At 40.3% G+C, this 16,618-nt stretch overlaps 1 protein-coding gene across 7 annotated transcripts in view; it reads left to right on the top strand.

Annotated features, from left to right (window-relative positions):
- The window catches only part of NTNG1 (netrin G1), a 368,374-nt gene extending 353,322 nt beyond the window's left edge, over positions 1-15,052 (top strand). For all 7 annotated transcript variants that reach the window (XM_044944630.2, XM_044944632.2, XM_006066884.4 and 4 more), the window contains one exon: positions 13,800-15,052. In XM_044944630.2, the coding sequence (XP_044800565.1) occupies positions 13,800-14,032 (233 nt within the window). In that variant the 3' untranslated portion in view covers positions 14,033-15,052. The remainder of the gene's footprint in view (positions 1-13,799) is intronic.
- The last annotated feature ends 1,566 nt before the right edge of the window (positions 15,053-16,618 follow it).

Genomic DNA, 16,618 nt, shown 5'->3' with positions numbered 1-16,618 from the left:
TTTCTTTAATAGAATTTTTGTCTGTTTTCCTCTTCATTAAAGAAAACGAAATAAATTGCAATTATTTTTTCATGTAAGAAGAGGAGTGAAAGATGATATTTTTCAAATCAATGAGTATTTAAGCACCAAAGAAGCTGGAAATTATTAATGATGAAAGTGAACTAGAGGACACAACAGCGTCCACTTTGTGAAGTTACATTATCTAATGAGATGCAAATACATGAACCTATAAAAATAAACCCTATTTCTGTGGCTCTTCTGGTTTGTCTTTTTGTTGTAGGACTTTGAGCAGTGCCTGGCACTTAAAAAGCACTTAATAATTGCATTGAATGATCTCTCGTGCTCATAACAGCCCTGTGAAATGGCCTCAGATGGTTACAGATTAAAAAAAAATAGAATTTTTTCTTTTTTAATTCAGATTGGAGAGCCACAAGTGGTGATGTCAGTATTTGAACCTAGACTTCTGGACAACACCACAGTACACAATTAAGGGCTAGACTTTACAGTTCAAATTTTGAGTGTCTCAAGAATTTATCAATGGGGGAAGGTGATGTAAGTTGCAATGTGAGGTGTGACTTTATTGAAAAGGTATCCTTATGACTTGTCCATAATTGTAACCCCATTGTCCTTTCCTAACCTCACTAATGTATTTTAGATCACTTAAATGCCTGGCCCCCAGTGCAATAGCGAATGCATTTTTGAAAATTAGCAGTCATTTTTGTTTGGTTCCAGCATCCCTAAATGACTCGTGTCATCATTTTGCACATTCTCTTGATTCCATAATGTTGTTTTCCTCACCTTGAATTTATCGACATTAATTCATTTTGCTTTGACATTGGCATTAGCAGGAAAACGGCTTTGTTTCATCCTGACATTATGATATCACCTCCCAAGCCTTGGTTTGACATTGTCAGGAGGTGATTATGGTGACAGCAAGGCCCCAGAAGACAAAAGTGAATTATAGTGATTCCCGGGGGCGTCATTAAGAAAAGTTACTGCTGTGTGATTTTAGTAGCTATGTTTCATACTTAAATATCCCTGCTGTTTAAAAATCCTAAGAGGGCTTAGACCATATTTAGAACACTCTTGCCAAGTATATATAGGAAAAATTAAGTCTCTAAGGAGACATTTGGCTATAGCTCGACAAACAGGAAACTCAGATTATATTTTAGCTTTACAAAGTGCTCAAAGGCATTGAAATTCTGTCTCAAAAGAAAAAAAAAAAGCCATGCATGTGAATTAATGACACAATTATCTCCTTTCAGCCACAGATACTTGAATTTCTTAATGCTGAAAATCAAAAGCCTGTAGTATAGCTCTTCCTTCCTACTCAGAATGTGAAATGTCTTACCGATCTGTCTTCAGCTCTGAATGGGGCTATATGGATTGTCTTATAATTCTCAAGGAACTCCAGGTCTTCGTTCTTGCATTTTTCTATGTGCTATGATGGTCTCTCACCTCCACCCCAGGCCCACGTAGAACAGCTCCATCTGGATTTTCCTTTAGCCTGTGTTCCAAATTTAACTAGTCACCTTCTGATGAAAAGAAACATGTCACTAAGTTCCGTCCTTGTCATGTTTCTTTGCCTTCACATTACCCACAATGCCAAAATTATAATGAGAGGTAATGTGTTTTGACTAATGAAAAATGAAAGGAGTGCTTCTAATTTCTTAACTCATCTGCCTACCCTTGCTTCTTCCCCTCTCTCCCACCCTTCCCAAGGCGTATATTGTATCATTAAAGGAAGAAACCCAAAACTAGTCACCATTCTCTTCCAGCTAATGCTCTCCATTATGGATTCATGTATGAGAAGCCCTGACAAATCATAACATACAAGCTGACCTGGAATGTCAGAGCTGACCAGCAGTTTTTCTACATGTTCCTAGTTAACTTTTCCCCATTCCCTGCAAAATATCTCCCCCTTCCCTTAACCCTAGAGCATGAGTTAACCCCAGCTCTACTCTGCCTCGCATGCTCAGCAGAAGCTTTACCTCCCACTTTGTGGAAACTAAAATGTTCCTTCTTCTTCTTCCCATTTTCCAACGTATCTATCTAGTAAGTGGATATCCTTACTGTCTATCCACCTATATTGGTTATCAGTCTACTAATAATATGTTTGTATTCACCACTCAGAAGGAGGCAGGGAATAAAACACAACTTCTGTGTACTTGCTTAATAAATATTTATTTGGCATTTATTTCTGCCAGAGACAAGGCTGAATATTTGTGATACAGCCACAATGAACAGGTCATATATGTGGTGCAGACATGTACAAGTGTAGCAGATATGAGTCTCCCACAAGTTCAAGCAGCATGAAATACATTTTCTTTAGGTTAAATCTGACCATGAGCCCCTCTACTGAGAAGGTGGTGGGAGATGTGATTCAAGTCATCACTGTTGTTTGATCTTCAAGTGTAAAAATGTCCCCTCACGTTCCATTAGTCTGCACTAGTTCAAATGAGATGGCCCTTGGGCTACAGATGACTTTAGCTCAGGAGACCCTGCTGGTTCCATTCATACCTGAAGCTATGCAGCCTTCTGCAAAACAAGGAATCCTTGTGTGTAAGTCTCTCTTACAATTATAGGATTGTGTAGGAACTCTTGCCTTTTGTGAGATAATTTTTGTAGACATTTAAGATAATTGGTAGTTTGACTAGGAATATATATTAATAACATGGAAATGTGGCAAAATATGGTCACATGATTCATTTATTGAAATTACCTTTATCATCTCAGTAAAAGATACTTTTATTTTCTCAAGTAACAGTTCTTTTTGTTAACAGATGATAAAGAATCTGTCTGCAATGCAGGAGACTTGGGTTTAATCCCTGAGTCAGGAAGATTCCCCTGGAGAAGGGGGTGGCTACCCAATCCAGTATTCTTGCTTGGGGAATCTCCATGGACAGAGGAGCCTGGTGGGCTATAGTCCATGGGGTCACGAAGAGTCGGACATGACCAGTGACTAACACTTTCAATGTTTTCCAAGGACTCTATATTTAGTCCAGGCAATTTGGAAAGAGTAAAATGTGTAAAGATGAAAATCAAAGTTATTAAAATCAATTGCACTCCTACCAGCCAGAGATAAACATTGGTCACATTTTGGTAGAATCTGTCTCAGCACATTCTCTTAAGTTTTTATTACATAAGGTACTCGGAGAGGTACATGTCTGTACTTATGGGATTCATGCTGGATAAATATTTGTACTTTCTCTTTTGACATAATGTCATGTACTTTGAAATGATGGTTTATACCCTGGTGTATGTTGCCATTGTGTGTGACTATGCCTCCCAATGAATGCCATCTTTCACCTTGGGCAAAAAGAGTAGAGGTTGCACATTTTTATTAAACTAGAGAAGTACATTTTCTGATACCCAATGAGAAGCTCTGTGATTTCTCAGCACCATTTTTATGAGCATCTTGCCTGCGTCTGTGTCTGAGATGTTGACCTAAATAGGATTTCAATACATCATTAATGATCGCTTTAGGAAAGGTGACCAGCCTTTGGCTTGTGGGATTCTCAGTGAATTAATTATATCTCAGTATCAGCAAAGGTTTTTTGTTGTTTTTTTTTTCAGGTTGCAACAGCTAAAACCTTGGAGGTGTTTGGGCAGTACCTCTAGCTCCTGCATTCAAGTCACCTGTTATCTCATCCATGCTAGCTGAGTTACCATATACTGCAGACGTAGGCCTCTTGAAATGAACATGGCTTTCTTATGTTTTGAGTAGCATTTCCTTTGATTGGACAAGAGCAAGTGTCAGTCCCATAATCAGTGCTTTGATGTTAGATGAATAAGTATAGAATGGTTGCTCTGTAACGTCAGAACCTGCGGCACTTGATTACTCAGACGTGCCTGACCACTTGCTGACGGCTGCACATTGTTCGCCACAGCCCCTTTAGCTCTGCTCCCTGGCCTCATTACAGTGAGACAAAGTGGGCTGGCTGCTGTCACATGGGGATTATGCCACCAGCGTCACTGTCCCTCATGAAAAAAGGCTGACAGGAATGTAGGCTGAGAGCAGGAAAGCAAGGATGTTTCCACTTGATGGCTCCCAGGTTTCAGTCTGTACAGACACTGCCTCACCATTGCAGAGGCGAAAGATTGGCCAAGGGGTAGTATCACCCTTGCTCTTCTGAAAACACATCTTATGCACTCTGATTGGCACAGGAGAATGCTCATTGAATGCAAGTATATAAGGTCACCTTTGAGAAAACAGGCACTGCCTGTCCACACTGACCTTGCAAGTACACAGCAGTTGAATTAAAATATTCAATAGCTGCATGTTTGACCCCACGCTGTCTCAAGATTCATGCCCTCAGAGGTCAGACACAGATGCTGTCTTTGAAAGAGTATAACATCTACTTCCTTTTCACTTCAAGTACCTTGAATTGGATAGGTAGTGATTAATTCATTCTTCTGGCAGATATAGAAATAAGCACCTCACTCTTCCACTCTGAGCTTCTAGCATTAAGGGAAACTGGGAAGGTATTGAACATTAACAAAGTATACTAAGGTTTTATATTTTTTAAAGCACCATCACATAATTCATCTTGAGGCTCCCAACAACTGTGAGGTCGATGAGTAGGACAAGTGTTATTATCCTTGCCTTAGAAGTGTGGGAAGAGAGGCACAAAGAGGTTAAATGATTTCCCCAAGTTCACACAGCCCATTAACCACAGAGACCAGACTTGAATCACAAGTTCTTCACCTAATTCTCTTCATACCACCTCATGCTTTTTAGTGATGAGGAAAAAACTATCTCTCTTCCATGGGACACGAGCAGGCAAAACCGATCAAGCCAAACAGTCACCCGAGTCATCACCAGGGCTCACAATATTGGAGAAGTCCACCTGTCATCATGTATCTGATGAAAAAGAGGAGGAATTCCTCACTCTTTGCCTTTTAAAATGATAGGCTTTCCATGAGAAATATTCATGCAACTCATAAAGCTCAAAAGGACTGTAGAAATACCTACTTCAAACTCTTTCCCTAACTTCATAGCTGCCACTAGACTGTAAGCTCCACAGAAGCAGCTGCATGGTCCATCTGGCTCACACTGTGTGTCCATCATCTGGAACAGTGCCTGGTTAGATGATGGATGGATGTCACTAAGTGGTTTCATGATAATGTTGAAAGCCTTACTGCAAAGTGATGACTAGTCAGATCTAGAACTCAGGTTTTATGACTCTTAATCAGCGTTGTTATCACTAAACCATATCCCCAGTCGTGGCCAGCCATAAGTAAGAACAGATAGAAAAAATGTACCCAGAGTTCCCCCAAAAGGCCATTAGACACCAGTCTATAGAGTTTCTTCTACACACCAGGAGCTAATCTGTAGATTCAGTTTTACATCTCACATCTCAAAACTTAGTAAAACAGCCACAAGGCTGAATAAGTGGGTTATTATTACAGCCCTTCATCTCCCGGCCGCAGGCTCTCAAATGCCTCAATCAGAGCTGTGTGTTGCACGCATGCCTTTGTTATTAGCCTGTTTGGTGGAGGTTATTCACTCTTCCACGTTTCTTTGAAAAGGACAGAAACAATTTGGAATATCTTTCCTTCAGCACTCCTAGGCTTGTTTCAGGTGGTGAAGGTAGAGGTCACTTTATTAATAAAACCATCAAGGAAGGCTGTCATGGTAACGCATTGCCTTGATTCCTTGAAGTGCAGGAGACAAAGCCAGAAAGAGAAACTTTCAAGTCTATAAATACAGGCCCAGCATTGCTCAAGCCTAGCAGCTTACCGACAGGGCGAACCTAAATGTATATAGCTTTGAACAAGACCCAAACAGAAAAAAGAAAACTTCCCTTTGGTAATGTAATGGGTCATCGTGACCATAATGGGAATAAGTGACCCTTCAAGTCACAAAAGAAATGAAGAATAGAACGAGTAGCGATTCTAAGTCCTGGCTGGTGCCCTCTTTGCACATTGGGGTTCCCTCTAAGTCTGCTTTTCCATCCCTTCCAGAAATGATGAATAGAGGAAAAAGGAATCAAAGTCTTATCATTCAAATTTTGATGATAGTTTGCAGTTTAGAAAGGGGAAAAGTGGATGACAAGAAAGAAACCTACAGAAAGCAAGTTAAAAGGATCAGATGATTTAGTCACATCCCTGTGACTCTCGTGATCCAAGATAAAATAAAAATAAGAGGAAGTGAAAGAGGAGGGAGGAAATGCTGTCTGTGCCTATTCTTTCACTGTGAAAATTCTGAATGTTTTTATAAACTCGTAACAACTAGTTTATGTAGGAGCTTATGTATTAGTTTCTTCCTCCCTGTAGTCATTCACAGGTGGGCTTGATAGAGATATTTTCTGTGAGCCAAAAATATTTTATTAATAGCTTCATGTTCATTACCTGGGAGGCAGGGTCCCCATTATGTATAACTTAAGCTTATAGGTACATCCCTTTGGTGATTAATTTGTAATAGAATACAATATTTGGCTTGCTTATCAGAGCTAATAGAACACCTTGCTGTCTTTAGCCTTTCCATCAAGATTCCACATTTCATCTTTTAGCCATATAACTCTGGGTCTAACGTTAATACTATAACCTTATCTATCAAGGGCCAAAGATTGTCTTGGTTTGAAAGCATTCCTAATATTGAAACATCACGGGATTATAGATTAGATGGTGTGGTATTCAGTTCAGTTCAGTTAGTCGCTCAGTCATGTCCAACTCTTTGCCACCCCATGAACTGCAGCACGCCAGGCCTCCCTGTCCATCACCAACTCCCGGAGTTCACCCAAGCTCATGTCCATCGGTGATGAGTCGGTGATGTATTGGACACACCATAATGAATTTATTTCTATCAATAGTAAAATGATCCTTTAGAATATAGTCAAACTGTTATCAAAGTAGTATTAGCTTTTTCTGTATCTAAGGATTTATGTTTTATCATAATAATAATTGTGCCTGCATGCATGCTCAGTTGCTTAGTCGTGTCTGACTCTGCAACCCTATGGACTGTAGCCAGCCAGGCTCCTCTGTCCATGGGATTCTCCAGGCAAGAATACTGGAGCAGGTTGCCATTTCCTCCCCCAGGGGATCTTCCCAGCCCAGGGATCCAACCTGTATATCTTGTGTGTCCTGCATTGGCAGGCAGATTCTTTACTACCTAGCCACCTAGGAGGCCCTAATAATTGTATCTAGCAAATAACAATTTGTTTCCAATACTAAATCAAGTTTTATGTGAGAGATTTAAAAATGAACCTTCACTATTTATAGAGGTAGCACATTCTTAGTTTGTCAATAGCAATGAAGAAAAAAAAAATCAGGACATGCGTGACATAAATATTTAACAAAATAAGGTCAGCATTTTCAGTTTGCGGCAAATTCACACAGAAGGGTACCAAATAAAGAAGTGATAACTGCAAAGTGCTTGTTGGATAGAAATCCCATTTGGATTTTTAACCTGCAGTGATATGCAAGATGAAATGGAGATAATGCCAGGGTTTTGTAAATGCTTATCCTCTTGGCAGTTCCATCAACTGGTGGTCAATGCCTGAAACTGTCACCAAGTCCACGCTCATACTGCTTGCTGCACAACAAGCCAATAAATCGAGAGGAGTTGCTGGGACAAGGAAGAGAGATTTTATTCAGAAAGCCAGCAGACTGAAAAATTGGTGAACTTGTGCCCCAAAGAACCATCTTGCCTGTTTAGAATTCAGGCTTCTTTTATACTAAAAGGGGAGAGAGTAATGTCAAACATTTCCTGGTTCTGGTCAGCCTCCGAGGTGATATGTTAGCCTCTTCCTCCCTGCAGTGATTCACAGGTGGGCCTGGTGGGGATGTTCTCTGTGAGATAAAGATATTTTATTAATAGCTTGATGCTCATTACCTGCGAGGCAGGGTTCTCAGAGATGGGCCATTATGTATCACTTAGGCTTATAGGCAACATCCCTTTGGGTGATTAATTTGTAATAGAATACAAAAGGTTCTTCGTTATTACAAAACCTTGTGTAAGGAATTCTGAAGGTTAGTGCAAGAGAATGCCATGATTAAGTAGCTATGTTTTCTACATAGAGAAAGAGGAAATGAGAGCATATGCAACATATTTGCCATTCCCAACCTAAACCTGTGATATTTTTGGTATTTTATGGAGAAGGCAATGGCACCCCACTCCAGTACTCTTGCCTGGAAATTCCCATGGACGGAGGAGCCTGGTAGGCTCCAGTCCATGGGGTCGCTAAGAGTCGGGCCCGACTGAGCGACTTCACTTTCACTTTTCACTTTCATGCATTGGAGAAGGAAATGGCAACCCACTCCAGTGTTCTTGCCTGGATAATCCCAGGGACAGGGGAGCCTGGTGGGCTGCTGTCTATGGGGTCGCACAGAGTCGGACACGACTGAAGCGACTTAGCAGCAGCAGCAGCAGCATGTATGGGCTGATTTGTTTTTGGAGCTCTGCCAGAATGTGGTGGCACTCTAGAAGATGTGAAATTTAATGTTGTCAACAAGAGCTCCACCCAGTGTGATATGAAAACAGATCAGTTGGTCAATACAAATGAAAACCGGAGGATCTACAGAAGTTATTTATATTGTCTTAAGGAGCATGGAAAGCATTGCACACTGTGCATTTCTTCCGACTGTTCCCTTCTGTGTGAAAAGCAGTCATCTATAAATTTGGAGACCTGTAGTTCTAGAGCTACCCTTAATTGTTTTAAACTTCCTCATTTAGAGTTTGTCTAGATAGTTTTTGAACCACAAGCTTTGATTTCTATCAGAGCAAGGTATAGAACAAATTACACGACAAGAGTGATTTTGGTTCCTCTTTAATTGTAAGCAATATTAAGTGGTCTGTCTTAGATATTCGTCGTCTGTATTTAACTCCCCCAGGAAGATAATCTGCTCATACTTCAGTTTTGAGTACTACAGTCTTAATTCCTATGGTTCTGCACCTGAAAGCTCACTCTCTTGGATCTAAAATCACCAAGGCATCTTCATTTTCATTTTTCCTTCCCCCAATGTATATTAGGACAGTTGCCCATCTTCATTGCTGTGGCCGATAACCTGATCCAGACCTTCAACATTTTATCACCAACATTAATTGAGGGTAATTATTTGTTTGGGTGGGAGAGGGGGCTACCCTGTTTATGGAAGGATATTTAGTAGCATCTCTACCCACGAGATGCCAGTACCATGCCCTCCCCAAAGATGTGACACCCAAACACATCTCTAGATGTTGTCAGATGTCCCATGGGGGGGGAAATCATCCACTGTTGAAAGCTACTACTTTAGACTGACAACCAAAGACCTCTATTAAACGTTAATTCCTCAAATTCCTCCAATCCTTTTTCTAATTATTCTAAAATCCCTTCTGTCAGATTCAATCAAGAGCATGCAGGGCTGACTTTGCATATTTCCTTTGCTCAGCTCAAAGTGCCCTTCCTCTTATACTCTTCCAGTCTATTCCTAGATCCAACTAACCACAGCAGGAAGACTGCTGTGATTAATTTTTTAACCTCATATCATCACTGCATTTTGTTGAAATCTTTTTTTCTCAGCATCATTCCTGGTTTTTCTTTCTTTGCCTATGGCTTAAATGCGGATACTCTTCAAGGTTCTATTTGCAGTTTTCCTTTCAACTTAATCTATATTCTAGCAAATGAGGTCTTCTATTCCTTTCTCTTCACTATTTGTAACAATGACCAGCATCACCCCTGTTCCAAATCTGTATCTCCAGGAAGAACTACCTTCTGAACTGTTAACTAGTTTTTTCCAACTAATAACAAGACCCCTGCAGAAGAGCCTGTGATCTCTCTAAGTCAACAGATTAAAAAAAAGAGAGTTTATTTTCTTCCCTAACCAAACCCTGCCTCCAGTCTTTTCTTAATAAATTACATTATGATGTGTCCAAATGTCAAAAATAGGAACCTCAGACTTTCTCTTACCTATTTCAAATAGCCTGCCTCCAAATATGTTCTTCCTTCCTCCTCCCCACTGCTCTAACCCAGACCAAGCCTTTTCTTGGTTGAAATATCTGGTCACCTTCCCTCCAGCCTGTCCTTTCTCAGGCCTAGCCTCACCTTTACCCCCTTTAAATCACCACCCTGCCCATAGGTCTCTGACAGCTTCCCATTGTTTATTATCTAAACTCTGTAGCATGTTACACAGAATCTTCATCATTCACCAACATTTTCCATGTGTCTCTCAGGCTCCAGTCAGAAAAGTGAACCCACAGTACATATTTCAATAGAGAGAATTTACTAAAGGAAATGGTTAAACAGGTGCTTTAGAATTTAGACATGAGAAGAGGACACTGAAATAACTCAGAAATTGTCAATTGTGTGAGCAGGGAGCAGTAAAAGAAGATGGGGTTATGAGAAGCTAACAGTTCGGAGGAGAGACCCCACAGATGTGGGACCCATGCCTCTTAGGAGGTAATGCCTAGCTGCTACTATTAACCCCTGAAATGTTAGGCAGGAGCCCCTTGGAGCTGGGGCTCACACCTCTAGAGAAGGAATGCTGCCAGGTTGGGGCAGAAACCTCTAAGGGTGAGACTGAAACTGGTTCTGAAAAGGCTGAGCCCCAGAACAAACTGCTGCTGTTGGGATGTGGAGCCATTGCTGGGACAATCCTCTTAGGAAGAGCCCTGAATCAGGGAAAGGGAAATCTCTGCTTCCGTCCTCCTGCCTTCTCTGTTCTCTCTAGTGCACCCTGTTGGTGGAAACCAGGAGACACCTTGCAGGGTTTCAGCCTCAACATCAGAAGAAAGGTGGATTCAGACTTGAGTGACAGATGCTTAACAGCCAGCACAAAGTATTTTCACATCTTCTTGCCTTTACTGATAGAGTTTCCCCAACCATGTTTTTCTACCAGTATTTGCCTGATGCATGCCATTGTTCAAATACAATCTCCTTTCTATATTCTTCTCAAATCTTCCCCCAGATAATTACTTACACCAGCATTTGAATTCCCCTAGCAGTTTGCTTCCATTATAGTTTTTTTTCATACTGTATCATAATTATTTCTGTATATGTTCATTTGTTTGTTTTCTGCAAAACTGTGAGCTCCTGTAGGGCAGATAGAGTTACAACCATACAGCAGTAGATTTAGCAACACATCTGACACACAACAGATGCTGACTGAGCTGGACAGAACTGATAAAAGTATTTTAATAAAATTTACATTATATCATTTCTTGTATATATATTTTATTTTCCAAACCAGATTTAAACTTTGTAAGAGCAGAGATCATGCTATTTCTTTTATTTTTTCTTGGTGTTTAGTACAGGGTTTTATATGCTAAAGAAGAGCTTAATGATATTTGTTAACTACTTAGTTTATTCATTAGGCACCACAAATTTGGTTTAAAATGACATGAGGATGGAGCATAAGTTTATGAATAGCAGGTAAGATTTGTAGTTAGGTTTAGATGTGCTTCTAACATGTGATTCCTACAGAGAGATCTGTGTGTATGGTAAAGCTCTGTGTTTGTTGAATACCACAAACAAGAGACCAAATGAAATGTGTCTTAAAGTAAATTCTAAAGTAATTAAATATATTCCAGGTTCCATTTTTTCTCCTTATCACTTATAGAAAACATATTACTCCAATTAATGTGATTATTAATCCTGGGTTTCATCTGGTCCTTGAGTATTTATTAAATTTCTCACAATCATCAACATCAACTAGTAGATTATTTAAATGTAAGAAAGGTATTGAATTTTAACTTAATCACCAGATTCTTGAAAAAAAGAAACCTCTGTTCAACAACTGATTTACATTCAGGTCCAAGAAGAAGAGAAATAGCTTTTTTTTTCTTACGGGGAATGATATTTAATTAACTATTGATTTCTTCTCAATTATTCAAGGCAAGCAATTATCAATATTGATGGAAACAATATTTCCCTATGTGTAGCGCCCAATGAAAGGAAATATCCCATTCAGCAATCTGCTGCCTGGAACAAGAAATGCTGAGAATCTTTAACTTTAAATGGAAACAGTTATTTGGATCTGTTTATTCCATGTTGCCCCAATTAAACAGATAGTTCCTGAAACGTAAACAAAACAAAATCCTGAAACCCTATGTATGCTTTCCAAATTAACAACCAAAAAAAAAAAAAAAAAAAGTGGGGTTTTGTCAGTTTTGACCATGAGTTTAACCACTCTAGTCTTGTAGATTTTGCCTCAGAGCTACAGATCTTTACATTTTTTTTTAACCAAGGCTCATAAAATACTATAATTTGGGTCTAATATTTATGGTTTCTAAGTCACCCGATGAGAAGTAGCTTACATAATCATTAGAACCCTTGAAACACTACCTTGTATATCAATATTGTGAGCCTGAAGGATTTAGTAGGCCTTAATAGTCACTTCTAACATTTACAGATAGCATGTGGGGGTACACTTGAAAATTATACCAATCCATATGATAGAGGTCTCCAAGGAATTGTTGTGAAAGGTGGGAAGATAGGGCCCTATTTAGGGCACATTTTTATTAACTCCTGAGCATCCACCACCATCTTCTTTCAGCTCATTTGCACACAGAGTATTAGCATGTTTACATTTAAGAAGCTTCTTTTGACAGTGATATAACTATTGAACATGATTAATGGACAAGGCAATATTCTCTATTGAATTATTACTGGGAGAAGAGGGTTATTTTTTTTTAAATACTCTACACTTGATAGTATGAATATGCGTGTGCGTGTGTGTTAAATTGGGGAAATTTGACTATGACATTTTTTAAAGATGAAGAATGTTATAATTTATAAGAAGCTACTTTTTCTGCTCTGCGCCACCCTCCTCCCCATTCCAGAGTGGTTCCATATAGTAAGTGCTTAAGTGGCATATGTTGCTGGGAAGTGTTCTTAGCTCTTTTTCTCTTTGGTGTTGTTTTCATTTCCCTGTGTTCTATTTATCATTCTGCTAAATCAGTGAAACCTTGATTATCTAAAGGAACAGGAGACATGAAATAATAAGGAAAACTTGATCTTTGAAGAAATAAATTATTAGAGATGCAAGTTACATGACAGGGACTGTGAATGAATTTTAGTATCTGAAATTGCTTGCTTTATTTATTCAAACTGATTTTATTAATTGATGGACATAGTGAAATTTTGATAATCAGGGTTTCACCATTGCATTTATTATTATCCCTGGAAATCAAGGTAACCTTGGATTCTACTTCCTATATTTACAAAGCGATAAATATCCTAATAGGCTATTAGGCACAAATGCAGTGCTCTTCCTCACACTCCTCCCATGAAAAGCTTTCTCTCCTCGGATCTGGCTGCCACCTTGCCTGGAGCATGCTGCCTGCCCCCTGCCCCACCCTCCCTCCTCATGCTTGCAGCAGGCTCCCGACTTCCTGCATGCAGCGCTGGAATCACCCGCAGAGAGAATGGCCCACCCCTTAGAAGTTCTTGGTCATTCTTGCAGTACTGCTTTGCATTTTAATTCCATTCATCTGGCTCCAAAGCCCTGCATTCTTGTATGAGGCACTATCCTTGAACAGCCCTGGAGGTCACAACAGGTCCCAGTTCTGTGAAGAGAAGATACTGCCAAACCCGGAGTATCACATTTCTTTGTACTTGATAGTCTGAAATGGACAGTGATAATATCCAAGATTGCAGCAAAAAAAAAAAAAAAATCTATATGAAAAGGATTAATATGATCAAAACAAAGGCAGCAAACTACATTTGTTTGGAAATCGGAGTCACATGCTTAGTTTGCGGAGGGGAGGGGGGAGCACAAGATCGATAGAGATTTTTTTTTTAAGCTGAAAACATGATGTACCAGATGAACTTAAATTGATTCTGCTTCTCCTCCCCGCGCCCCCCTCCCTCGTTCTGCAGCGAATGTCTGCGACAACGAGCTCCTGCACTGCCAGAACGGAGGGACGTGCCACAACAACGTGCGCTGCCTGTGCCCAGCCGCATACACGGGCATCCTGTGCGAGAAGCTGCGGTGCGAGGAGGCGGGCAGCTGCGGCCCCGACTCCGGCCAGGGCGCGCCCCCGCGCGGCTCCCCCGCGCTGCTGTCGCTGCTGGCCGCTCTGCTGGGGACAGCCGGGCCCCTGGGCATCTAGGCGGCGCACCCAGCCACCAGACGGGCCGTGCTCTGGGGAAGCAAACACAGCCCCAGCATTTGCTACTAACATAGGAAACCCGCCCTCAGACACCCCCACTCAAACACAGTGTACAAAGAAGGCCTAACTGAACTAAGCCATATTTATCAGCCGTGGACAGCACACCTGAGTCAAGACTGTTAATTTCTGACTCCCAGAGGAGTTGGCAGCTGTTGATATTATCACTGCGAATCACATTGCCAGCTGCAGAGCTTACCACCCATCGGAAAGGCTGTGACAGCCCCCCAAAAGGAAAGAACAACAACAACAACAAATCAACCAACTTAAAAACATTTGCCACTGGCACGTGGTGTGCCCCAGCACCACCTGGCCCTGTGTGTGGACCAACCAAATAGAAGCATCCTTTGCTGGCAGTGCTTGGTGGGTCTAAGGAAGTCTGTTACAAGCTGCCATATTGGCCTGCTTCAGCCCCTGAACCCCCTTCCAACCTGTGCTTTAGTGAACCGTTGCTCTGTAACCCTTGTTGGTTGAAAGATTTCTTTGTCTGATGTTAGTAATGCACATGTGTAACAGCCCCCTCCAAAAGCTCCAGCCAGTCATACCCTGTGTATCTTAGCAGCACTGAGTCATCCCAGTGCCAGCACACATCCACTGTCCCCAGGAGTGGCTACAGGAAAAAAGAAAGTGTATCTATCCTTTTGTATTCAAATGAAGTTATTTTTCTTGGAATACTGTAATATGTAGATTTTTTGTATTCTTGCCAATTTGTGTTACCAGACAATCTGTTAATGTATCTAATTCGAATCAGCAAAGACTGACATTTATTTTGTCCTCCTTCAGTTCTGTTTCGTTTCATTGTGCAGAGATTTCTCTGTAAGGGCAACAAACTTGCTGGCATCAAAGAATATCAGTTTACATATATTAACAAGTGTAATAAGATTCCACCAAAGGACATTCTAAGTGTTTTCTTGTTGCTTTAACACTAGAAGATTTAAAGAATAAAAATTCCTGCATAAACGATTTCAGGAATTCGTATTGCAATTTCTTAAGATGAAAGGAGCAGCCACCGAGCAGTTTCACACTCACTTTACTGATTCCTATGTGGACCGAATACACTCAGCTGACGAATTTAGTACCCAGGAAGATGGATTGATGTTCTTTAGCTTGGACAACTTCTGCAAAATATGAGACTATTTCCACTTGGGAAAAATTATAACAGCAAAAAAAAAAAATCTAAGTGATTGCCAAGATTATGCCAAAGCCTGTTGGCAGAGTACTAAGAGACTTTTATTTTTAAGTCATGCTATTTTCACAGATTGATGTGATCATGTGACTCTAGAGATGCTGATCTATGTATCTTTCCAATTACAGTGTTTACATGGAGTATCATAAGAGAAAACCTGGGGAACCAGGAAAGTCGCAGGGAAATTGAGTGATTAGGAATTTGACTTGGAATATATTCAGACTAAGTATTTACAGGAAATATCAAAATACCCAGCAGCAACTAGACATAACTGCTGTTCTTGAGAATAAAGTTTGTTTTAAGTACCGCCCAAGGTGTAATAAATTCTTGTTTCTGCCTTTTATTAGGCCAATTACTGTGCAAGACAGCAAGGTGGGGAGAGGAGGGAAGAACCAGTGCAAAGTTCCAAAGTGACTAAAGCAGTGTGTATTCCATTCCCACCACACTGTTGTCCTACAGGTTACAAATGTGTTAGCGACAGCATCTCCTGGAGTCAAAAACAATTATCAGCCCGAGCCAGAGTCTGAAGGACAGTGAAGTCCTGCATGACTTGGTAGAGCAATAATCTATGATGGTGTTAGGTTGGACGCCTACTTCCAGTCTGAATTCTTCACCCTGCCACTGCTTCTTGCTGAACCGGGGGAGGGGGATGTCTTCAGATAAATATCCTCGGTGAAAACTAGATGAAGGAACAGCATGTCTTATTGGTTTTGTTCCCAGAAAAGCCAATTCAAAGAAGGCAATAAAAGGTAAACAGGTAATGCCTGTGCTGCCTGCCACCCCACGTCTAAGTCGATTGAATGTTTGTTATTCAAACCCACAGTCTCTTTTGATGTAAGAAATAAGGAAAGATGGAAATAAATTAGAGCTCTGGCTTAGTGCCGGAGTGGCCAACCAGAAATTGGAGATTTACATTAGAAGCATAAACAGCAAATTGTATTTCAAGCTCACCAAAGACTACACGTGAATATGCCGATAACATACAGAGTTTGAGATTACTTATAATGACGTGGATTTCTAATATTAAAATTGAAGTTTAAGTTGTCTTATAGTTTATTAGCACAAACCAAAGGCAGCCTATGTTATTTCCAGCAGTGATGCACTTTATCATCTCATGACAATCCACTCATGACTTTGTCACCTGCTCAGGAATCAGACTGAACATTTCAATACAAAGTTTTCCAAAAGCTAATTCTAAAATTTAATGAAGGCCTGATCTAAATCAATTCATCTGCATTTTATCTTTATGAAGCTATAAGAATCTAAATTGATGAGGAATATCTTGCATTCAGTGTATTTAGATATAGTTTTCTGAATTTCCTGAAGTGATGTGATCTGCTTTT

Source organism: Bubalus bubalis, chromosome 6 (assembly GCF_019923935.1).
Source record: "Bubalus bubalis isolate 160015118507 breed Murrah chromosome 6, NDDB_SH_1, whole genome shotgun sequence".
Taxonomy (NCBI): domain Eukaryota; kingdom Metazoa; phylum Chordata; class Mammalia; order Artiodactyla; family Bovidae; genus Bubalus; species Bubalus bubalis.
This window is presented reverse-complemented; position numbering and strand designations above follow the sequence as displayed.